This window comes from Lagenorhynchus albirostris, chromosome 2 (assembly GCF_949774975.1).
Source record: "Lagenorhynchus albirostris chromosome 2, mLagAlb1.1, whole genome shotgun sequence".
NCBI lineage: Eukaryota > Metazoa > Chordata > Mammalia > Artiodactyla > Delphinidae > Lagenorhynchus > Lagenorhynchus albirostris.
Genome location: NC_083096.1, coordinates 100,790,283 through 100,816,886, shown reverse-complemented (window position 1 = coordinate 100,816,886; position 26,604 = coordinate 100,790,283). Strand labels below are relative to the sequence as shown.

Below are 26,604 nucleotides of genomic sequence, written 5' to 3'. Positions count from 1 at the left end.
TACTAAGTGACATCTGTAGCCTATTAGAATTTAATGAGTATACCATAGTTATACCATTTAGACTTATTGTGGCAGATTTTGGATGAAGACATTGATAAAAATGCCTAGCAGTTCATCTCTGGAGACAGATCTTAGCTTGAATCCAAACTATGACATGTCCTATGACATGGCTCAACTCCATCTGGAGTTTGAGTCTTTAAGTCTGTAAAATGGGCCCAGTGATGTCCACCTCATAGGGTTATTTAAATAAGAATACACTTAGAGTGTTCAATACAGTGCTGGGCACACAAAGATCATATTATTAAAAAGGCCTGGATATTCCACACAGCTGCTACTCATTTTTTGAATTGCCAGGGCTGAGGAGTGCAGAAAGGCTGATCAATTTTGCTAGTAACACAAGTGACTAGCAGCATAAATGTTCAAATACCACCATTAGCACATGTTAACTTATATACTGAAATTTATTAACCCATACAAGGAAATTTTCTCAGAATTGCTGGTGCTACTTTAAGAGACATAGTCGAGTTTACATAAAAAGTAATAAAACCAAGGTACTGTTTTGTTGTCATAAAGTTGTGCGAAGATTAGATGAAATAAGCTAGCACTCTTGTCCTGAAAGTATGTATACTCAGTGATGTACTTCATATGGCAGTATGTATCCCATGGGTAAATTGATTTTAAGGGAATCACTTTCTAGATCCCATATTTCCATATGTATTATTTCTTAATTTATATTGCCTGAGAAACAGTACAGTCAAGAGATCATGCTGGCTCTTCTGTTCCCAACTCCCGTGTCTCAACGTTCCTTTCTACCTTAGAAAAAAAGCATATTTCTCAGTGATCTCAAATACTGCAATGGTATATTGCCCTGTGGTATAAAGATTCTAGGGTACCAAATGGAATGATAATTTAAAATATTGGCGTTGGTCTATGATTGAGTAAAAACTATTTTTGCAAGTCAGATGATTTCTAAGTTATTGCTTCAGAAAAACTGAAAGAGAAACTCATCAAATTGTTTAAGTATTTTTGGTTAAGATCAATAAGTAATGTTTAGCTTATAACATGAAAGGTGTCCAAAGATTTGAGTAAAATGACTATGATATTATAAAACTCTTTCCACTCTAAAATTAAAATTATTTAGATGAACAAGGACTTTCAATGTTCACATCTAAAAATAAAAGCAGGATAGAATTATGCTGAACCTGGGCATTTTTAGGAATAACATGCATCAATGGATACATGATCAGATATTTTTTTTAAAGCCATATTTTTCTCATTAAGAAATGCATTTCCAATAAAATTAGTTTCATGTTGAAAAATAATCAAAACTTATAATACATTTATATTATTATGATAAAGTATAAATTTTAAAGTCTAACAATATGAAAGAAAAAACATTTATCATTTAAAGTCTTAACCCAGAAATTTAAAAAATATAAATGTCCAGTTATAGACATATATTTTGTTAAAGACAAATTCCATAGAGAGCGGCTTAGAAAAGAAGTTCAAGCTTAAAAAATAGGAAAACAGAATAAAACAGAATAAAATCTGGTGAGAAGTTCAATTAAAAATATTAGTTCAAGGGAAAAAAAATCTATGTAAAACTTTCAACTATTATTTAGAGCTTGTTTATGTACTTTTAAATAAGATGATGAGTATAAAGTCACTGCTTTTTAGACTCTATTAGGTTTATTTACAAGAATGATGTAGCAATTTCATTTTAAGAATGAATATTTGCAGAACTCGGGAAATTCTGTCTTTTGCTATCAAGTAAACTTATAGCCAAAATTTGTAAAGGTCAACCTAAAATGAGTGAAGGGTACATGGTATATAATTTTTTAAATGTGGGGTATTTGTGAGCATAAAAATTTGAAGACCACAGACATAATATGTATAGAATCCTTAGTATACTTTCTGCACCAAACTGAATCAAAGTGCTGGACTTTTTGCAAAAGCATAGCAAAGAGGTTAAGCTGGCCTGACCAGATTCCTTTGGCTCCTCTATTCCAATCCTAACTCTTCCTGTACCATCACTCCTGTATCATCTTGGCAGTCTGTACCTTTAATGCATCAGATACCGCATGGGTCTCTCAAAGGTTTACCATGCTCTACACTTAAGGACCTCTTGGAACTTATCAGGTATTCACATGACACAAAATTGTCTGGGCTGCACACCAGGACACTCCTCCATCCAAGAAGGCTGTAGGCAGCTTCCATGATTGATGAGCATTATGGCAAACAGGCTATAAACATGACTTTGGAAGACTCTCAGTGCATAGTGTAATCATGCAAACAGCAGGGATACTGTACACTGAAATAGCTTATCTCTGCAACATTGGTTATCTCCTTCCTTTTACTGCTAAAAGGATACCATTGTATGGGGATGACAGGAAAGAAGTAAGTGAAGAGAGAACAGAAGGCTACCAATACTGTTGTCTTCTATATTTTAAGAGTCTGAGAAAGTAACTTAGGTTCATTGATATTTAAGTGCTTGTCCTGGGAGAAAACTGTTATTATTCAGTATGTTAGTATCTGCACAAAGTCAAAAAGGAAAACATAATATTTCACAGTCGTGAGCTTAATTTTACCCTTGTCTACCTCTGACACCTTCAAAGGATTACTAATATCCATAAATCGTCTTTAGTGGCACTCAGAATGTATAAACAACGGTTTGCAATCAACATTTAATCTGGAATGGGGTGACATATTCTTTCTATTCTGAAACATCAAATATTGTGTTCTATACTTTTTCTAGGAATTAATTCTGACCTTATTAACTACAATTTGTTTCAGATACTTAACTGTGGGCAGAGATTCTGCATTTATTTATAGAATACCATGCTTCTCTAATTTTACCTTGGCTTAAAGCCTTTTAAGTTATTTGAGAAGTAAGTTATTCAAACCAAAATGCTCACTGACACTAACTGTACTTCATCGACTGTTCAATGCATATTTTCAGGCCCTCCCATACTTATGTATCAGAAATTCAAGAGGAAGCCTCCAGCAATCTGTATTCTAATAAGTCCTCCACGTACTGGTACACATTAAAGTTTGAGAACCACTGATCTCCTGGAGTCTTACCTCACCAGCAGGACTTCCATAAGTAAAAACTGGCTACAATTTAGAAGTTAAATAGAAATATTTCCTTTATCAACATACATGAATCCTGATACATAAAGGAATCATATATAAAAAACTTAAGTCCAACAATTAAGGGTTAATCTATTTTCTATTATGTGATCAGGCATTTGCTTCTAGAGGGTTTCAAGATCTTTAACTACTGAGAACCAATGACATTTTGATAGTTCTCTAGATGTTAGGAATAAATGTGTTAGCTTTATAGTCAGAGTTTGCTGGAGAGTTTGGACCAACGCTTACGGATTTAAGCCAATGAATGGATAAAGATGTGAAGAATCTCATTCTAATCATGCCCTCCTTTCCTAATTTCCCTTTTCACTGTTTGGTCTTCTCCTTTTCCTTAGGGAGCCGAGTGATTGATAGCCTAATCCAATGACTATTACAGCTGCCTCAACTAGGACTCTTTTCCTTATCATTAGCAGTTAGCCTATGGTTAAATTCACAGCTCACTGCTTGGTACAGCCCCTGAGATTTAAGGGTCTGGCCTTTAGAAAATATTTAACATAAAACTGAAATCTTGACATACTGAGAACTCAGTTCTCTGCAAGGTTTCTTTAATTAATCCAATGACTGTACCATTGTTCTGTATGAGATTGTGACATGGTGAACTGTTTCTGAAGCTTACAGAGATGTGTAGCTCTAAATTAAACAGTCACTGACATGTACCTACACTGATTTTTAGTACAGTAGATATGCATGAATCTGTGAATATTTAAATTCAAGCTCAAACAGTGACAAAATACTCTCTAGTTTTACTTTCATAATAGAACATTTTTGATTAATTTCAAGCTTGAAATCATTCTTTACGAAAACACACACACACACACACACACACACACACACACAAACACACAAGAAAGAAATTTAATAATTCATTACCACTGCTGCAAAGGTAAGTTTTCTTAATATGCTTGTTGGTGTCCTTTAGTTTACAAAGTCTATCAAATATTTTCTTAGGAGCTGGTAACAGACATTAATTTATTTTCCTAATTTTGAACAAAGAAAACATATATACTATCCAGATACCCAAGAATTTTTTGGCTCTTAAACATTATTCGATTTTATCATTTATCCGCAGTTATTTTAAAATACCTAAGGAAAGAATATAGACCTTGATCTATGCTTTAAACCTTTGCCCTTGCTCCAGTCTGTCGATGAGCTGTAAGCGTCTATGAATATGGCAGCTGAGTCCCAGATGAAAAATTATGCATCTCATAAACTGCTATTCTGCTGAAATGTCAAGCCAAGGCAAGGCTGTACCTCAAACTCAGCACTTGGCATTTTCCTTCTGTCTGCTTTGTTGCCGTGAAGCAAACATGAACAGTGAGGATTTGTGTAGGGCAGGTAGCAGGCGAGCTCACTGTCAAAAATCTATTATTAGGGCTCTGATCTCCTGCATAGACCAACGACGGCCAAACAGTAAGAAACTCAGGCTTCGGGAAAAGCAATATAATGCAAAAGGGGATTCTTTGTCATTCTGTACGTGAATATACTCAAATAAGCATGATTTAAATGAGAATAGTCCTAATGGTGAGCTTCTCTCAACTAAACTGATAATTTATAATGAAAATTGTAATTCAACATCTTTATTTGATATGCCTACTTTTGACTATTCTGCAAATATAGTACATATATTTATATAACAAGTTCTTTAAGAATTTGATCAGTTAAACTTGTGATAGTCTAAGAATGTTTTTACATATGTGAATAATAGACTAGAATTTTTTCCATTATGTTGGTACATATAAAAAAAGAAAATAGATAAGTGAGTATAAAATGGAAGGCTCTCCTTTTCATTCTTCTTTTTGGCATGATTTATTACTGCTTTTTTATTCATTTAAATATTGTCTTTATCAGGTTACTTTAGATATTTCAGTATTAAAATCTAAGCTCTTATTGATAAAGATGGTTACAATAGATAGCTGAAATTTTATGACGGATAGTAGGTGTGTTTTTCTGAAAGGATTATATGCATCAGTAATCATGTGATTGACACATAAAAAAATCCAGCCCATTAAAAACTACTTCCTATAAAAAATATCAGTACTGCAGTTTATGATATAATTGTAATGTATAGTATAAGAACTTCAAGCAATCTTACTAAAATTTTCAGTTGCTTGCATGTGTGAAAATAGTTATTCAAAACAAAACGTAACTGAAACTTCTGAGTCTCCAATCTAGTATATGTTTTGTCATCTTCTCCATTTTACACAATAGTCACTAATAAATACAACAAAAGAAGTTTAAGGTTATGCTTAGAGTGGTTACATTGGATTTGTGTTTATGTAGTGCCCAGTAGCTGAGTGCATGCTGCTAAGTCCCGGCAACTCTTGAGTAACTATTTTAAAGACAAACATAAAATATGCAGTGTGGAGACAATGCTTAAATTCTTTTTTAAGCTACTATTGATACATTATTGATACATCGATTCCCTCAGGTTTTCTGAACTATACACTTTGTACTCATTTCTAGCCCTACATTGTCACAGAGTTACAAATTACTAGCAAATTTCTAACTTGCACCTTCTTTTATTGGTAATTCCCATGTTGATTTTACAAAGAAAACACCTTTAGGCTTGTAACTATAAGAGCTCAGTGTGCACTGTCCAATAGCCCACATAGCTAGATATCAAATCATATATCATTTATTTGTAGAATGTAAGAACATTTATGGAGTATACCATTATCATTTGTTGAGAAATACACCATCATTTCTTAACCTCTGTAATATCCTTCACGTGATTAGTAAAATATGGGTTCCTGAAACAGAGATCAAATCTTGAAGGCCGTCTTTGATGAATTATTCAGAAATCAGTATAAAGTTCATAAGTATTAGTAGTGAATAATAATAGTGTTCTACTGTTTTAACTAAGTTGATACAGAATCAATAATTTCAAACATCTAAAATTTGAAATTGAGGACAAGAATTTCCCTTTTTTGATAAAATAAAACAAATTTAGCAAATAAAATAATTTAAAATGAGTTAATTTTTCAACCTTGTAGAAAGTAAATTGTACTGAGCCTAAAGAATCTATCATCATCTCAAAGGGCCTTCTGCAGAGAAATTTCAGAACTTTTCCCTATATGTGGGTGTGTGTGTATGCGTTTTCATGTAAAACAAACGAAATATGTGCGGGACAACGGAATAACAACAAACCTAAGGAATATGCCCATCCCCCATTAATAAAAAGAACCTTTTAAAACACAATAAGGAACAATAACAAAAACTCCTTCAAATGAGTTTACCCCATTGCTTGATTACTATTTCTCCCGATGCAGCTATAAATGAATAAAAGTTATCCTTGTGAAGTCAGTTGCAAGAAAGACATATCTTTAGTTATGCCATGCAGGACTCATTTTTAACCATCTCTAAAAGAATCTTATCTACAGGGAGGACTTCATGTGAAAATGTTCCACCACAGCTGGATAACACCATTTATACAGGTGATAGTAATCACAGAGTTAGGGGCAAGCTTAAGATACCATTATTATTTGGGGACAAGGTCAAGAAAAGGGTCAAAATTTGAAACTAAATCAAGAAAAAAAATAACCAAACTGAAACTAGGTAAAATAATGAGTAATTCACTTGGGGACAGAGTTTAAAAATAACGTTCCTGATGAGATTAGTGTTCCTTCTAACCAAATAAATAAAGCCAAGGAATTTTCTCCCCTCCCCCTCAAAAAAAAACCAATAATTTATTCAACTGTGTAGTGATACATGAACTAATTGCTGTTTGATGTTAAAAAGTGTTCTGCATGGATTCTAGAAAAAAAGAAAGTTAGGTGGTAACAACTTATAGTATTATGTTTCTACTGTCCATAGAAAGGTAGAGAATATTGATTCTTTAGAGGCAATGATTTAGACAGAAGTACTTGTATGGTGGAGAGCTTAATTAGTCATCCTAGTTTCATGAAAATATTCCTTATGAATACAGAACAAGCTTTCTTTTGATACTGTTCTCACTATGAAATCACCTTTAATAGACTCCTACTGTTATCACAAATCTTGCCAGGTATTTCTCCTACAATTAAAATTTAGGTTTATAAGTCATTTTACTATGAATTTGATTCCTGTGTTTGACCATATTCCCCACTCCAATAACCTACAGATGAGTTGGAAAATGCAGTTTCTAAAATAACAAAGCTGAGGATGAGACCTTGGAATGAAGTCCTAACTCTCCCTCTTGATATAAATTTTAAACTTCAACAAGTAGAAGTTGCCTCACTTAATGACGTCTACAGGCATAATGACATCTTTTATTTAACAAAGAGACCTCCCTCTAAATCAGCAGCTTTCTGACATTTTTGAAGTTAACCACAATAAAAAATTCATTTTACATCATGACCTAGTACAGAAATATACATATGTGCACATTACATGTATAACTAAAAAAAGACGTTTGACCAGTGTTTATCCCAACTGTGTGCAAAGCGTTATGACAGTTTTTTCTGTTCTATTTCATTAAAAAAAAAAAAATTGTTCAGAGTTCATTAAGCTTGATTCCATAGTACACTCATGAGTTGGGAACCAAAGTTTGAGAAACATTGCTTTAGAATACTCTAGAATCCAGACTGATCATATTTGAAATAATTAAACTGACATTCCTTAGCTGAGGTTCTGTTTTTGAAGCTAGTCACTGCACCCTACTAGCTAATATGTTTTAAAAGAAGGACATTACTGAAATGTGACCATTGTTTTATAGCATGTGCTCTACTCTAGTTCCTCACCATTATTTCCCCATTGACACAAAACAAAATATTCATTTCAAATAGCAGGGATCTTATTCGGAGAAAAAAAAAAAAAAAGACTGATAGAGAGCTAGAAAGTTTTGAAAGAGAAAAATAGCCTTCCCTGGTAATGAAAAGTACGTACTGTATTTCAGGTGGCTATCCAAAACTGAACTCTTTGTAGCTTTCACTTAAAAAAAAAAAAATCTATGATTCAAGCAGCTCTTCCAAAAGTAGATATTCCAGTGTTCTGAGAGAACACTTGGGTAAGTATTAGCACTGTGCTGTGGGAATTTTTTTTAAATTTTGTAAAAATACCTGGCATATTTTGTGTAGTTTTCTATATTGAAGCAGCATAATTCATAAAACTAGGAATGGTATTTGGCCATTTTGATATTTTCATCACTCCTGAAATTTGAAGCCATTATTATTTAACACATTTTGTTAGGGTAGGTTTTGCTATAACTCATTCTGAAGGTACTTTGTTATAGAACTTACTTCTGTCCTAAAATATATTATCATTGCCTGTTTAAACTGCTTTTCAGATTATATTACCTTTAAATTAAAGCAAACATTGCTTAAAAGGAAAAAAAACTATTAATTTTGTCAATATGGAGAGAGTCTATTTTCAAAACAAATTGTTTATAATGTGAAGGGACTTATTATAGAACCTATCAGAAATGAGGTACAAACCCTTAAAAATGTTAGGGACATTTTGTTGTTTAAAATGAAAGTTCTACCCAGGCTTGGTTGAGTTTATAACCCAAGTGAATATTTATAGATGAATTTATAAATCTTAGAAATAGAGTTTTATGGAAATGTTAACGGGCCCTGAGGTACAGCTAAACTTGTTTGCAGATACTGCTATAATTTCCAGTGTGTGTATGCTTAAAAGACTGCAACACAAAAGACTTTTTCTAATGCTGTAATTCCGTCAGTTTATTAGACTGAGTTATAGTATGGGAGAATATTCAGAAACTGCAGCTTAAATGAGAAAACGCGAATGGTGTTACTTATATAAAATACTACTGCAATAGTTCTTTTATTAATTTTTAATGTTCAGCACCCTCTGTGACCTCCTTTATTCTCTTGCTGTCAACATGGCAGGCTGGAAAAATTGAAATGGGCTGACAGAAAACATAGTGCACGTTACAGCCCAACTCTGGAATCTCTCGACTCTCTTTCTGAGACACATGCTAACTTGCTCCATGTTATTCTGCATTACAATAATATTTAAGGCCCTGTTTGATAGCTCCTGATAAAAGGGAGTTCTGTCTGGACCCTGAGCAGGTGCTCCTCTACAGCCTTCCTCTTTCTGACATTGTGGGAATGGCATTCAATTAAAAGCAGAATATACTTTTTTTTTTTTAATCATGGCTTATAGGCACACTTCACGCTCTCAAAACATAATACCTCAGCATGGAGAGAGCTTTATTTGTGTCTATGCAGCCTCTTCCAAAAGCACATTTTGGTCTGATTCAGCAATGCTTTTCTTGAACAGTGGGACACTGCTATGTTATGTATATTTACCACTGTCTCTATCACCAAGGAGACTAATCCCCATACCAGTACAGTCAAGAACCTCACAGCATTGTCTTTGCAAGACCAAGTTCATGCTGTCACAGCAACAGAGTGCACAGGGCAAAAGATACTGAACAGGACTTTGGGATTAAAACTTCTCTTTCTGTTTCAAATGCAAGCGTTCTATGATGAGAGAAAGTGTGCAAAGGTATGAGGTCTGCAAATATCTTGTCAGCTGAAGCTATAAACGTAATGTTTTAATGATTTATTTCACAGTTGTGAAGGTAAGATTTTTGAAGAAGGTAGATTTCAAACTTCTAGGAAGACTGGAAACTAACCCACGCTATGAAAAAAGATATTAAAATCAGGGTGCTTATATTCTTCTTTTAGAAGGCCTTGTTATTAGCCTTTACTAATTAATGATGAGACAATTGTGACAATGAGAAATTCTGAGTAATGCACAGACTGCAAGAGAATAGAATTTGTATGAAACCCTATCTTGGTATACTCTCTTCTTGTGCTATCAGTCACTTGATCAATCTGTCCCATCTGTCTTAACTATTAGGAGTTTTGACCAGCAGTGAGTTATAAGAATTTGGGATCATAAAAGGCACAGTATTCTTGCTTGTAACATGATCTCTTGATTTTTCACCAACCTCCAAGGAAGCAAAAATGCAAGGAGCGGGTAACACCTACCGGACACGCCTCCGTACGTAGTCCGTTTCCCAGGGCCCACTGCTGGCCAGGGTGTGCCATCGGCTTTTAATCCCATGAGACCTGAGACGGTGTTGGTGGCTGTAACACCGTCTGCACCACCTACGAAAAACACAACATTTTTCTGCAGTTCTTAAAGGGACGATTGCTAAAGCCCATTCAAACCCACACAACCCAGAAAAATGCACACTCTACTTTCTCTTGAGAACATTTCCTCCCCTCAAATATATTCACTAATTTCATTCCTATAATTATACTTAAAATGCTAGACATAAAAATTTTTAATTAGCACCACTTTATTTTTCCAATTATTATACAGATTTGTGGATGCCAAATATTTTGTATTCAGTGTTATTTTTCCAGCTAATTTACAATATCTTTACAAATCAGGATGCAATTTCCATTGGATAGCACACAAGCATATATGATTTGTAAAATCATGCATTGACTGTATGATTTATGTATTCAAGATATTTATTGAGCATGTGTTTAAGGCAGAGTACTAGATCCCATCAAATATAAAGGGAACTCATAAGAAATTTCACCTGTGGAAGCAGCTTTCTTTTTAAAAAGTTTCATTAAAGGTTCAGGTGCTATTGCTGGACGGTTATATTGTGAAGTCATTCATTTTGGAGTGGTTTGTTGTGACTGTGGCTTCGGTTCACAATTGTTTGTGTGTAAACCAGGTGTTCATTAGGAAAAATGATAGATATTCTTGTATTCCCGGGCCACTTACTAGCTTGAGTATAGGTATGGATCTGTTACATTTGTGAGGTCAAGCGCTCAATTTAATACTTTTCTTAAAGTTTAAAGAGAGATGTGCACATATATTTGTGGATAAAGATATACTTTAATATGGCTATGAAATTTAGGCCCATACTTACATAACGAGGCAATTGATGTAAGTCAGGTTCTTACCTTCCTTTGCAGCTCTGGCGATGCTTACGATATCAGTGACATTTGGGGTCAACTTGGCAAAAAAAGGAATCTGAACAGCTTGCCTAACCCAGCGACAGATGTTTCGCACCAGCTCTGGATCCTGTTCAAATAGGTCAGTCAAATATAGAACATAATTAAAGAATTGTGATCAAAATGTGTGCTGGAACAACAGCAAAGCTGGAGATGTGCAAGACAAATCCAACTTGACAATGAGCAACATGATATATTTCTCAAATTCCTCCTCAGTATTACATCTAGACTCATTAGGGAACTAAGGTTAACACACTTCAAGTGAACTGCAAATTCATCACATAAAGGTTAAATTCCTCAAGGGAGCCTTTGGAAAATAAAATTACAAAGAACCAAATGGAAGAAAGTGTTTCCCACTTCCAGTTAAACAATGTCAGAAATAAAACATAAACTTCTGGTGTTAAGTTCGGGAACCATTACAGAATTTCTAATGACCTCATTGGTTTAAGCCTAATAAAAATATTTGAATAGCTGACTCCCAGGTGAATGGTATGAAATCTGAAGTCTATTGTTTTCATTATTAGAAGACTTAGTCTTGTTGAATTGTATTCAAAAGAAAATATGTGACTTCCTAATCAATCTAATTACGGTATATAGTATATGCTAATATGGGGTAATTCAGCCTTAGGTTACACACGAGCTGATCAGTAACTTTAGCTTACTTTTGCAAATGTTGCCAAGAGCTGTGTAGCACTTTTCAACATTGGTCAACTTGAAAGAATTGATTAAAATGACAAGAATGAAACAAAATATCAAATGCTCATTTTTAAAAGCAAGGAATAGATGTTTTCCTCTGCCTGTTTCTTGTGATTTTTCAGGCTTCTATTTTCTCATGGGACAAGTATCATTGAGAGGGCAATAACCTATCCTTCCTATTGAAAATAACTTAGCAGTAGTAATGTTCTTTGATTTCAACACATACAATAGTCCTTTTTTTCATTACTTTTAGTGCAAAATTTATTCTGACAGGTACTGATAATGTGCTTTGATAAATTACATTAAAATATGCAATAGCAATTCATTATTGAACTTGGTAATATTATCTTAGGAAGTTAAAATGCTTTTTTTAAAAAATAAAAGATCCACCCAGAAAAATGCAGACATATATTTAAACTATGAAACAGTAGGCAAGTATTTCATTTGTAATTAATATTTTTATATGTAAGAAAGTTGCTCTTTGCATTTTAACCTTTCGAATTCTTTTAAGATGAGATTTCTAATGTTATAACCTTTAGAAAGAACCTTTTCACTTAGGTTTAATGTATCTTGATCAGTCATCTTGTATTACTCTACAAGTTATGTGGTTGTGTGCTAAGACACTGTGATGAGGTAATTTCTGTTGATTGTTATTGTTGCTATTCAGCAAAACTAATAATTTCAACAAGAAATCTTTGACTTGGCTTGTTCTCTTTTCAGAACAGTAATTTCTTCATTAAACATAAATATTAAAAATGCACTATATGGAATGCTCTACAGGGCATATTGTGTATTATGAATAGTAAAATCTGGAGACTTAGCTGTACAAATTCTAACTCATGAAAATGGAGATCTGCCCCTGCCCATGCAATGTTCATGAAATATTTATAACCACTGCATTGGCATTATGAAGACAGTTGCATCTTTGTGACTTTCATTTTTAAGTTATGAATTTCCATGGGACTTAGCCTAGAAATGACAGTAACTCTAGATGACATCAATTGCATGTCCTTTGTGAAAGCTTTCTTTAAGGTAGAATTTGCCGATAATTTAAAGATCACTTGAATTGCATAATACATGGAAGGTAGCCTGATAAAAATTAGTATAACAAATTTAAAATATTATCTGGTTCCAATAGAGTAAAGACTAATAATCTGATATAGGTTTCTAAGTGGCTTTCAATACTATTGACCACCGTGTCTTTATATTTACTTTGAACATCTGTCACACTTTTTTCTGTTGATTCTCACTAGCTGAATACTTTAAATGGATGCCTCATACATTGTTTAACAATTTGAAATTTGTTCAGAGTTTTTCAGTTTTTGTAAAAAAATATGGTCCATTGATTACCTTTATTTACTTGAATCATCTGCTGCTATTTTGAGATACCATAGTTTAATCCTCTGATAGTTCTATGAGTAAGGTTTATGGTGTTCAGATATATTTTACCTGTCTTCATACTCAGTTAAGCCAGCTGTTTACTAATCTTCATACCCAGCTGAAACACAATTTGATTACCTGAGAATTTTAAAGACAACTTATAGCCAACATTATTGTAAAAATTATTGACTGTTCCATAAATTGCAAAGTTTTGTTTGACAGGCAAAATAGGGAATATTCTAATACAACTAGAAATGTGGTGAGGCTAATAACATGAAAAAATGAATCTGTATACTTTGGAGAAACTATTCACACATTCCTATTTCCTCACATTTTTGATATGAATGATCGAGATCTAAAAAAATTAATAGTGCTTCTGCATCTTGACCTTCTCATTTGCTAGTGATAGCATCAGGTGGCATGGCCCTTCCTAACAAGCCAATTTTTAGAATCTTATTGAAATGAATAAATTTTAGACAATTTCTAATTCTCCCCTACAAAAAGTCTTCAGGATAGGAAATACACAAAGTTACTACAACCTCTCAGACAGACTGAGACTTTAACATTATCCACACCAACAAAAATTAAATAAAAGAAGACAATTCTGGATTGCTTTCCTACTTCTAGGCATATAACATTGTAGGCACTCAAAAAAATTTGTTGTGTCAATGAAAGAAGACTAAATGAAAACTTGGCAGATTTTCAATTTATTTCTTTATGTATCCATCAATTTATAGATTATGTTTGGGTTTAAGAAAAACACAAATATATGTTATGATAGATACTGTCTAAAAGGATGAAATTCACTAAGACTTCTTTACAAAGCAGGAAAAATTCTGAAGAAGAATGGTAGATAATCATGGAAAAAAGAACAGCTTAACAAGTCTTTTAAAGTGTCTAGTCCACAAAAAGCCCACCTGTATCACCAATTTTTTTACTGGCTCTTCCTGCAGATATTCATAATGTGCATTCCTGATCATGATTTGTAATCCCTCCCATAGCAACTGCTTGTGTGTGTGTGTGTGTGTATACTACTTTAATACCTGTTAACCCTTTTGTTATTTATATGATCGCCAAAGAAAGCTGTGAGGGAGCAGAATGGGTTTTCCTGTGATGGAGGTGTGTGATATTACTAGCAAGAAAGCAGTGAAGCCCTTAAAGGAATGAGTGACAGGTCTGGGGAGCACGTGGGGTCTTGGGGGTACTACATGACGTGAAGGTAACAGATCAAGCTTGTGAGGTGCTAAGAAGAGGATAAAAGCAAACTAGAGATAAATGTGGCCTGTGACAATTTTAATGAGGACCAACCCTGTGTCTGTCTGCAATTAATACACTCTGGAATAGATTCCTATGAAAACCAAACAACAGTGACAACAGCAAAAAGCAGAAAATGTATTTCTGAGCAGACTGTTTGTTGCAGAAATTTCCATTGTCCAAAACTGGCTGCTTTTAAAAGCTTAATGTTCTATCTGGGCCACAAGATAATAATTTTTAATTCTAGTAACTAGCATGTCTCTAGTTACACATTAAGGGGGTTCTATATATGATGCACCCTGCTGCTTTTGAGGACCCTTAGATGACCTCTCCATTGTAGGACAGGTATTTTCACCAATTACCTAGGGCATCAAATCTCACTGATTTCATGCCCTGTACACAGGAATAAGCACTGGAGAATGATTGTGAGAATTTCTTGATAAGTTAAATTACTAGTGAAATCTTTGACTTTAAGAAACATTTTCTCCAATTTCCCTGGTAATTTCCACTCTGCACAATTCTTTTCAAAATGGTTTTCTTAGAAGGTGGCATTTCAATGAACCCACTGAAAAATTTTACCAGTTATGAAATGTTTTCCACTAAGGAACTCTTAAATCTTAATTCACATGGCATGCTAGGAAGTAGCTAGCATTTTTATGTCCACTTTTCTGATAGACAGAACTAGGGTCTAGAAGATCAATCTGAGTACCTATTGCTCCTTCTTAATTTTCTTTCCCATTATCCTGTCCTAAACCATCATCTTCTTTAGCAAAATTGTTCCTTAAAGTAAAATGCAGCCATCAATTGTAAACTAGAACTATAAAAGGCTTCTACTTCATTTATACCTGTAAGACTAGCTGTAGCTTCAGAGTAATAGGCAAAAGTGATATATTTATCCTTCTATGTCAGTAAAGTAAGACAGAAAGAGTTAACTACTCCAGGTAGAACTATTAGTAAATGCAAAGACTAGGCATCGGAATGGGGATGTTTTAAATTAACTTATATTTTAGCACGTGTCCTTCTTGCACCAGTTTTCCTGATTTAAGAATTCTAACGATGGCATAATCACCTTGGAAAATCATTTGGTGGTTTCCTCTAAAGGTAAATGTGCACTTACTAATCCATGCAGCAATTCTATTCTGAGTAATATATTCAAGAGACATGAAACTATATATCCACACAAAGACTTGCACACAAAAGTTCATAGCAACTTTTTCAAAATAGCTCCAAATTGGAAACAACTCAAATATCCATTAGTATGTGAATGAAGTGGCATGTCTACACAACGGAATACTATACATCAATTAAAAAAAAAACTAAACTACTGAATCATGCAACAACTTGGACTTAATCAAGGAAACATTATTCTCAGTTAAAGAAGTCCACAAAATGGTACATGCTGCATGATTACATTTATATGAAATTCCACAAAGGAAAAGCTACGCTGACAGAAAGCAGAGCATTGGTTGCTGTCACTGAGGTTTGGGGATGGGAAAGAGACTAAGTGGGAAAGGGCATAAGGAAATTTTTTCGGGTAATGGAAATGTTCTGTATCTTGATTGTGATGGTATTTACATGAGAGTAGACATTTGTCAACACATATCAAATTCTATACTTAAATGTATTTTTTTCTGTTATAAGTAAATTATACCACCACAAATTTCATTTAAAATTTTAAAAGAATTCCAAGGGTGTTCAAATATAAATAGAAAAATTAAAGCCAGTGGCATTCTAGGCAATGTGGGTTCTATCCTTTTAACAAATTTATTTACTGACGACAAGGCACTGCAACTAGCCTATGCTGGAGACAAAGATGAGTGAGACAAGGAAAGCAGAATCTACTAGGAAGTACAACCCAGGCACATAAATAACATGTATGTTGGATGTTAAGTATAAAAAAGGAGATCCTGATATGCGCTCTTATTTCAGAGTATTTGAGAGCATGTAGCACAGATTTCAGCACATAGTAGGCACTCAACAAACACTGTCGACTTGATAGAGCTCACATTGCATAAATTAACATTAACTTTCTTATTTCTATTTACTCAGAAGAAAACTGGGAGTATAAAATTACTGGTTCCAAGATAACCTAATAGACAACTGTTTCAGGCACTATGCATTATGTTAGACAATGGTGTTAAAAATATATAATACACTATCTCTATTCTTAAAAAACAAAACAAAATAAAACACTTCATAATCCAGGGGGGAAATGCATATAACAAACATATAATATGAATATAAAATGCTATAAGTCTATAGCAATGTATCTGTATATGCATATAAAATATTTTATATATATATATATATTTTTTTCCTCCACTTCCCTTGTGCCTTAAGCTGAAGATGACACAGAACTAACTGCTTGTGTGTTCTCTCCTCCCCAGGCACCCGTAGCCTTCTCCATTCTGATTCTTGCTTCAGGCTTTTCTTTCTCTCTCTCTGCCCAGAATGTCCTTCATCTCTTGTCCCTTGGATAACATCACTTCCATCCTACCTCAACACAGGATGGGTTAATAAATAATGACTCCCTTTTAAATACTCTCATAATGTTTCTTTATTACTTCATTTATCACAGTGTTTTATAATCATGTTTTTTTTTTCCCCATCTCTACCAGACTATTAGTCTTTTAGGGGATGTATCCTGCTCTTTTATCTTGATCCTCTTATGTAGAGTCTAAGACGCTAAAGATAATAAATACTGTGTTGAACAAAAGAATGAAGAATTCCTAAATGTGGATCAGATTTCCACAGTCAGCAAGAAAACAACTGTCCCTTCCCTTCAATGGAGCCAAAATAAGCTGGAGATATTAGTAGTTCTTGCTCCATAAGCCAGTGGAATTTGGAAACAGTCTTGCTGTTCTCTACCAGCTAGCTGGACTGCCTGGAAGACAGCTGTGCCCTCCTGTGGCCCGGCAATCCATTAAGAACTCCCTGACGTCCCGACTGCCCATGGCCCTTTCTGTCTAAATCTTTAGGATATTGAAGATTTTCCAGTCTGCACTCCTAACCTTGCCTCAAGTCCCAGTCCTTGGTCCCTGGGGCCTGGTGGGGAAGTCTATCCATAGTTTTGCCAGTTAAAGGGAACTTGCATTCCTTTAAATACCATTTCCTGTGACTACGGTTTAATGCCGCTGTTTCTTCCATTCAGACAGCATTTCCCTAGCGTACCATTCCTCTGATATTCCTAGTGTCAGTGTTCCTCATTCCCACACACTTAGTTTCAGAAGCTTAAACCTTTCACAAATGGATGAGAATTGCTATGAACTATTTAGATAATTCTTAAGAAGTAGGTAGTCTTTGAGTCATTATTTTTATCCCCTCTGATGACTAGCCCCTCTTTATCCCCTCTGGTCCACTAGCTCACTTCTTTATTCCCAAGTGGCAATGTAATGATGGAGGTCAGCTCTGAAAATGGTTCAAACTTCAAATCTTCCCCTCCACAATTTGTCCCTATGGAAGCAAATTCAGATTTCCTCAGATTGCCTTGATCCTATCTTAATCCCAGCTAGAAATCCACTGCCTCAACTGACCATGGCAATAAAGTGGGAGAAGTACCTGTTCAGTAGTCAGGCCAATGAACATCTCCTGCTCACAGGTCCATGTGCTATTCTAGCCAGTGAGTGTCTTGGGGAGGCTCTTCCTCACAGCACTCTTGCTGTCTTATTATACAAATACCTTGAGTCTCTATTGTAGGAACCCCAAATTATAACCAAAAAAAAACAAACAGAAAAATAGAAACTGATTCTGCAAGTTAAGGGGTCAACTTTTTGAACTGTTGAAGAACTATATAACCTTTCACCAGAACTAATGAGTAAATACACTAAGGTGACTTAACTAGGATCCGAAATGTTCTTAATGAGTACACGTAGAAGCAAACAACTATGACAGACCCAGACATGCACCACTCAGATCCTCCTTCAGGAAAAGACTTGTGCCCAGCTGCTACAGTGTGGTAGAGCAGACAACTTCTAACTGGTCCCTCCTTCAGATCCCCTTCAGCTTTCAAGCTGAGGTCGGGGTCCTCTTGGGGAGGCCCCAGCCAAGACAGCAAAACTGTGGTACAGGGGCCCAGCCATTTCTATCCAATGCAGGATTTCCCTAGTAGGCCATCTTTGCCCTAGGGCTCTCTGTCGGACTGGTGAAGATTCTTCTCATATCTGTTTCAGGGTCTGACTGCTCCCCTTCCCCAATCCTGCTTCATCCCTATTCGTCCCTATTCCTTCCACAAGTGTTACTCCCCAATAAACCTTTTGCACTTCTAACTCCATCTATGTGTCTGATTCCTGGAGGCCTCAATTCCTTACTTGAATTTTTTTTTTTTTTTTTTTTTTTGCGGTATGCTGGCCTCTCACCGCTGTGGCCTCTCCCGTCGCGGAGCACAGGCTCCGGACGCGCAGGCTCAGAGGCCACGGCTCACGGACCCAGCCGCTCCGCGGCATGTGGGATCTTCCCGGACCGGGGCACGAACCTGCGTCCCCTGCATCGGCAGGCGGACTCCCAACCACTGCGCCACCAGGGAAGCCCCCTTACTTGAATTTTTTTTAATTCTCTTTGTGATAGGGTTAGGGTGTATTCTAAGAAAGTCAAAGAAGAAAAAGAAGCTCACCCAAATGATCCCAGGGTATCTCACTGAGAGAAACTCAAGAAAGCTAAATGGAATCCTAACAAAGCTCTCAAACCCAGCTTTCCTGGAAGGTCCTGGAAACAATCAAGCCTAGTTTACTCAACAACGGACAATATATGCTTCTGGGTAAGAAAGGGTCCAACATCAAGAAGCAGGACTAATTTTTCCTGTGAAAAAGACTGCATTAAGGGACATAGTAGTAGACAATGATTGGGTGTCCTCTGTTCAGATACAGTTCAGAGTCATCACTGGAGAGTTTAGAAACCTACCTTATCTTTTGATTCAGAACCTGTTGGAAAAGTCACTGCTGTGATGTGGGACACTGGAAATGACTGTGCGAAGTCTATAGATAAAGGAGATGATACCTTTGTGTCTGAAAAGCCAGGTCTACCCATCAGGGAAGTATGGCCAGGGGAATCAATGCACATGCTAATCCCTACCCCAGTGCCATATCCCTTGTTGATAAAACAAATTAATAACAACCTCTTTAAAAACATCATGAAGAGGTCATCTGGCAGCTTCCGGCAGGTGTGTTGGGTCTCTAATATTCTATTCTAAAGTCTGCTTTTGCTTTCATATCCATTCTCTTTGCCTGAACTCTTGCATTTCTGGACTTTATCCTTTGCCCACTTCTTTCGGGATAAGACCCCTTTGAGTCCTGACACTTACCTCAATTGGCCTGCAGGTGCCCTGTTTGCATCCATATTTGATCCATGACTTATTGGTCAGTTACAGGCAGTCATTCCTTTCTGCTTCACAACGATTTTCCTTCACCTCTGCCGGATACTTCCATCTCTACTTCCCTTTTATCATCTCTCTCCCCACCCAAATGAAGAATGAAGCAGGCTCCATGTCTGTCTTCATAGGCAAAAAATGCCCTTTGAGAACCATACATTGGCCATAGTTCACAGAAATTAAGACACTTCAAAATCCTCTACATTAAAACATGTTTGAAAATGGCTTATTCTTTTTAGCATTCTTTACACTGAGCCCCCCGAAATACCTTGATCTTTCCTTATATGTGGGGTGTTATTTATTTGTGAATTCAAAGGTTAGTATTGTCCATGATGCAGAAAAAGTGCTGTCCATAGTCTGTTAATGAAGTTATTCAGTGTAACCTGAAAAATCTTATATGTGGAGAAACAGGCTATGAACATGCTTTGCTGATACCACCGGTAGGGGTTCAAAATTGTGGACCAGCTGAGCCAAACTGAAACTCAGCAGGCTCCTCCATCACTGCCCAGAACACACCGAAAAGGCTTCAGTGGGTAATGAAGTGACAGCAGTCACTTGCACTTCTGTGTATGGATTCATTTTAGATAAGGGCAAGTAAGTATTTAAGTGTATAATATGGAGTTTTTATTCTTTGCAGACTTTAGGCAGCTTGTCATTTGTTTTCTTAATGCAAAGCATTAGTGTAAGCAGTGTAACAATTGATATTTTATACATCTGTTGGTCTACTCACTTAGCCTATGTTTTTGAGTGCTAGTGTTAGAAAACAACCAGAAGCACAAAACCTCAGTATCTTTATAATCCCCTATTCGTGTGAATGATTAACCAACACAGGGAGGAGGCTAGTGTAAAACAGCCTTCTGCCCTGGAGCACCCATGATGCTGATACGTTTAAGACGAAGAGTCTAGGGAAGCCATGCTTCTGTCCTGGGAACTTTATGAAATCCAAGCAAGAAGGAATTACTGTTGAGGCAATTTTAAATAACGTAGCAGAGGAAACCTCAATCCCTTGGTAATGAATGGTTTCAGCTAAGGGGAGCTCATCCGTAACAAGATGGTACAGTTCCTTAAGGGATTTCTTCTGCTGCTGCTAGAAGAGCTAGAAAGAAATATCTAGGCCTTTGTTTGTTTTGCCAGCTCAGTAGACTGATTTCCCTCTTTGAGCTGAAAAGGATTTGGAGATAACTAAAAGTGGGGTGACTTTATTGAAAAGTGTTTGCGTGAAAATGTGGGATGGGAAAGATATTAAACATGACCTTTTGTAAGTGTGATATTAACAAACTCTTGACAGATAATTCATGGATGTTAGCTTTTACTCCAAATTTTGAGCAATCTGAACCTAACTTAATCTTTATCAATGTATTTATGCTCATGTGGTTTGCAAGAGTACACATCGTAAGGTGTGTGTGTGTGGGTGGGTGTGTATGTGCATGTGTGTGTAAAAAGAGGATTCTCTATTTTAAAGTCTCTCAGGTGTCAAGAAAAGGAACCATGGCAAGCCTACCCCTGCCCCCAACCCCCATTACTGAGGGCTTATTACAAGTATATATGGAGAAGTAAGAAGGTAAGTGAAATGTTTTTGGCAAAGGAAGAGCCAGTCCTCTGGGGTCTGGGATGCCTGTCACTCATCTTGTAGGACACACAGCAGCTCTGGTGACCCACCAGTGAAATCAGTGACAAAGAGCAGCTCTTACTTTCTTGTTTTTCCTTTAAGAGTTGGTGTCTATTGCTTTTAGGATTAGAAACTCTGTGATACTAATGAATCTGCTCTTACTTTTCAGTATCTCTTTTTCCATTTCTACTTCTACTCACTTTCTCTTTTTTCTATATTGCCTTTTTGGTTCTCCCAATCAGTTTTTCTACAATCCACCAGAGAATCTATATATTTCAAAACCAAACCCACAGAGAAGATCCTCAGATAAAAACAGAATAATATTTTTGTTTTGTTTTTTGGCCGTCCTTCCTATTTCACGCCCTTCCCATTTATTTTGTTAAATTCCCACTGTATGAGGTATCGGTGGAACACAGAAACTATCGCCACTATGGAACACACTGAAAAGAAAATTTTTGTCTCTCTATTCTCTGGCAACCAACAAACTATTGCATGATTCTCGGCATGGCCAACTGATGCTCCAGCCAAAATTTCAGTCTCACAATCAGAAAAGTGGCTGAAGTTTCTTTGTGGTAGTGTGTGGTGCAAAGTCTCTTGACAGTATCCAACAATGGCAGTAGTGGCAGATAACAGCACTGGTACAGGCTGTGCATTATCTGGGCAATTCTTGCTACCCATTCTCTGGATCCATTTGGTTTCTGACCCTTTTCTAAGCCTGTTGTTCCTGCCTTCCCTGATTCTCTAAGACATCTTGTATCCTGCCAATAAATCTTCTTTCCACTTCTGACAGCTAAAATCAGTTTCTGTTGCTTGCAATTAAGAGTGCTAAATGATAGTCAGAGAGCCAGTACCCAGTACAGAGTGACCTTATTGCTTGAGTTATGGCACCACACTCCCTGAAAGGCTGTTGATCTCTCTTTATTTAGACTACAGCTGGTCACTTTCTGCTCAGGGTACAATATCTAGTCCAACGAACTGTGGTCAAAGTCTCCAGGACACATGCTTTTGTGACAGCTTGTACACAAGATATTGCTTTTGGTCACTTCCCTTTAGAAAGGAGCTTTAGGTGTGGCAGGTCCTTAGCTACATGGATTGTGTATAGTAATAAATAAATAAATAAATAACACTTTTTATTTAGCTCCTAATAATTAACCTGAAATGTCCCATGAAATGTGAAAATTACAAAAAAATAAGGTATTTATTTGTCCTCAAATACAGTCAAATTAGGTCACTTAGGGCACTAAAAATTGGTCAAAGTCAATAGAATATATAAATGGCTTTTGAGATTAGTATACGTCATTATTTTTCTATAAATCATTTAGCATTTGAATATGTCATAATAAGCAAGATGTCATATAATTCAAGAGACCCTTGCAGAAAGAAGTAATACATATCACCCAGGTACAGGAAAGCTTGATTTGAAATGTATTAAGAGTAGCTATGAGTTCTTAAAAGATGGATATGTAAACAGAGAATGGTAATATAGCCCATAAGAAAAAATATCCTGAGGCCCTGAAATTAATTTAAAATATGATCTCCCTTTCACTCTGAATACCTGCATGATTACCAATTCAACAAGGCTCTTTCGTTTATCCCAACTCAACTTTACTAAGGTGCCTGCAGCCTACATGGTTGATAAAACAGTTAGGAAGCTTGCATGCGGGGAAAAAACCTTCAAACTGCTTGATACACAAAATCATATTAGTATTAAAAACAGGTGAGTATTTACTTTTGCAATATTCAAGAAATGTAAAGTACCCAAAGAACTGCTAAATTTAGATAGTTTAAAACTTTGCACTTTTTTTTTCCACTTAAAAATAATAAGTGTGGTAACCCTTACTGGGTCATGTAATTAACGTCTAGATGTTGCAGCATATAATTAGGTTTTTAGAATATTGGGCAAAGGCATCCAGCATCAAAAAAGGTTTTACTCATACATTTCCAGTTGCTAATATTCTTAGATTTTAACATGCAACAGTTGAAATCACAAACATGACACAGTTACTTCTTTATCCTTTCTCTGCTAAGTAAGGTATTTGTGGGAATTCAAAAACTATTGAATCTAAACCTTACTGGACATTTGCAATCATCCTGCAGTTAACCACAAAGACTTTATGAATGGTTTCATTTTGGTATAAGAAAAAGACATAAAAACAACCCCAAGCAATTTGCTCTCCTTGAAGTGTGTACAAAGAAAGTGGGAAGTTAGTTGTAGAATGATTACTTTTATTTACTTCTAAAGTGTGTGTGTGTATGTGTGTGTGGCGGGGGGCACTGGAGTCTTGAAAGAGTCACAAAATGGCAGCAACTGGATTAGGGCCTGTGGAGAAACACATGGGTAAGAAATGCATAGGAAGACTCTAGAACATGGGAATGCACTGTGTGATGGGAAATAGAAAGAAAATTCCCAACTATTGCTTATGAAGGGAGCAGAGAGGAGATATGGCTAAATGGTTCAACTAGAGTTTAGAGTCAGCTTCCTACAGATTCTGTGCCTTATCCTTTAGACAATAAGAAAACACGAGAAGCCACATGGTTAAATCCCCGTTTTAGAAATATAATTCCATATATGTCTATGGGTTGAGTAGGATAAGATACAGAGCAAGCAGGGACACCAATCTGAAAGAGAAAAAAGGCCTAGTGCTAGGCAAGAACTTCAAGTGGACTAGAACATCATTTTAAGGATGAATATTAAAAACTTTCAAGATTAGTACAAATTGGAGTTGGGGAATGAAAATCAAAAATAATTCTGTGGTTTGTCATTGTAGGAGAATAGTAATTTCATCAACCAAGTGAGGAAATACTAGAGAAGCAGGTTTGGCAATAAAATGATGAATTTTAGATACATTGAGTTTGAGGTCCCTATAAGACACCTAGCTGAAAGAATCCAGTTGAGAGTTAATAGGAATCTGGATCACAGGATCACTAAATCATAGGTTTATGAGTTGTTAGTATGTAGTTGGTGGTTGAAATCTTGTGAAACCCTTGCTATGTCAGAGAGAGAAGAGAACAATGAGGAAAGATCCAAGGAAGAAGGGAAACTCCAATAAAGAAGATGTAGATGTATTTCTTGATATAAAATACACCAAAGACATCAGGTAGGATGAGGACTGAAATGTAGGCAATAGCTTATACCCCTTAAAGTCACCGGCAATTTATGGCACATATAGCTAAACATAATAGGGATGGAGACATTACAATGGTTAAGTAGTTATATCTATAGATACACACAGCCCAAGAAAACCAAAAATAAATTTAATCTGAACTATCAGAGCTTAGAACTGTGCTTGACATAAAAGGTGTATGCAATGAATATGTTGAGTAATTATTTTATTGTTATCACAATTAGAACTAATGACACAGTGGAAGATCATTTGCTATGTTATGAGGCAATGCATATATGTAAGGGAGACTGTATGACATTTTTAAAGGAATCGGTTACAGTTTAAACAATATCTCTGAATTCTAACAATGTGAAATCCATGACAGTCTGAGATCTAAATAATTAGCTTTGTTAATTAAATATCTTATTGAAATCACAGGCCTAGATAGGACTCAAAGAGGTTATTTAGACCATTCTCAGGCAATATTAAAAATAACATACAACACAGTGATTTACAAGTATTCTCACACATCGTAACTTAATTATCCTTAAATCATTCTATGTCTTGTTTTCTATCAAGTTATCCCCAGTGAGAGATACAGTAGACCCACTTCTCACAACATTTGAAGACAAATTCACACAAATCTCTTTTGCATCTTAATACAAATTAAAATCATATATTTCTGTTTACCTTGAAAGAAAAAAAATAAAAATTGTTTAGTATAATTTATACACTATCCTTGCATTAAATCTTTCTTCAAATGCCATTTTTAAGAAAGTTTTCCATGATTATGAAAGGATGATTTCATAACTATTGTGGAGTAATTTTTTGAATAAATTAATTAAAAAATTATTGACTACGAAAAATTAAAATTACTCATAATAAAACAACCAAACAACAGCACTATTAAAAAGGTTTATTTCCTTCTATTTTCTTGCAGTAAGAATACAGTTTCCTCAAGTTAATTCTTACCATTTTTACAGTTGTATATCCTTTATTTTTTTCATTATATCATGTGCACTTCCTATGTCATTCAACTTCTTTAAAAATACTATTTTGATATCCATAAAATATTTCATCATATAGATATACCCTATTTTACTTAATTATTTCCCAATTTTTGCACTTTGAGATATGTCCAGTTCCCATTATAAATAACACTGAACTAAATCTCTTCTGGTGATTGGTGCTCCTAATTCCCTTGCTTTTGTTCCTAGGTGCTGTGTTTATGGATAAAATATGAATTCTCTTAAAGCAAGCAAACAAAATCAGACATTTAGAATATATAACCCCTTAGAAGAGCTGGATAGTCAATAGACCTGGGCCTGACACTAGTGGAAACTTATGTTGCTATATGTTATCATGGGAGCAATTGGTGAGGGAGACAGAATTGGATTTTTCAGTTGATGCAAAATAGGCGAGAGCCCAACCACAATCAAACAGTCAGCTTTTAGCCTCTCCCCCATCCCCCCGCACCTCCCCACCCCGGCCCTGGACCTAGAGCACACAGGGCTTCCATGTCTCACTCACAGATGGATCTCTCCTCAGTTAGCACATGTACAATTTGGTTCCTCCACAATGTTTAATTTAAGCCAATGCTACTCATAATGGGATTTTCCTGAACCTTATATACCACAGATATCCTTATTAAGAGATAAAATGATAATGCTATTATACTGTGGCTACAGTCATTTCTAAATAATTAAGAAATAGACAATAACCTATGCTGTACATATAAACCATGATATGCAGTCAAAATCAGTCACTACGTAATTTTAGAACAGTCATGTTAGCCCACTTATGTTTAACTACCAGACCAGAATTTGTTAATACGTTTCCTCCATCCAAAATATACTTCCCCATTCATATCACACACATTAGTTCCAACCCTTGAGAGAATTAATTTCTTCATTTATCTTTCCTTAGGATTTTATATATACTTGTATTTGGATTGCTCAATAAAAATGTATTAGACGAATGAATGAATATTATTTGTTATGTAAATGGATAATATGATAAAAAAAAAAAACTTTAAAATGTCAATAGGGCTATACATTCCCAAAGACACATTAGTTAGAAAAGACTAGGACTACATACTACTAAGTGAAAAAAAAAAGGTCAAACTACATT

At 35.5% G+C, this 26,604-nt stretch overlaps 1 protein-coding gene across 2 annotated transcripts in view; it reads right to left on the bottom strand.

Annotated features, from left to right (window-relative positions):
- DPYD (dihydropyrimidine dehydrogenase) overlaps positions 1-26,604 on the bottom strand; it is an 810,282-nt gene that overhangs the window by 223,551 nt on the left and 560,127 nt on the right. For both annotated transcript variants that reach the window (XM_060139525.1, XM_060139524.1), the window contains exons 17-18: positions 11,019-11,139; positions 10,083-10,202 (exon numbers count right to left, since the gene is read on the bottom strand). In XM_060139525.1, coding sequence (XP_059995508.1) covers positions 10,083-10,202; positions 11,019-11,139 — 241 coding nt within the window. The remainder of the gene's footprint in view (positions 1-10,082; positions 10,203-11,018; positions 11,140-26,604) is intronic.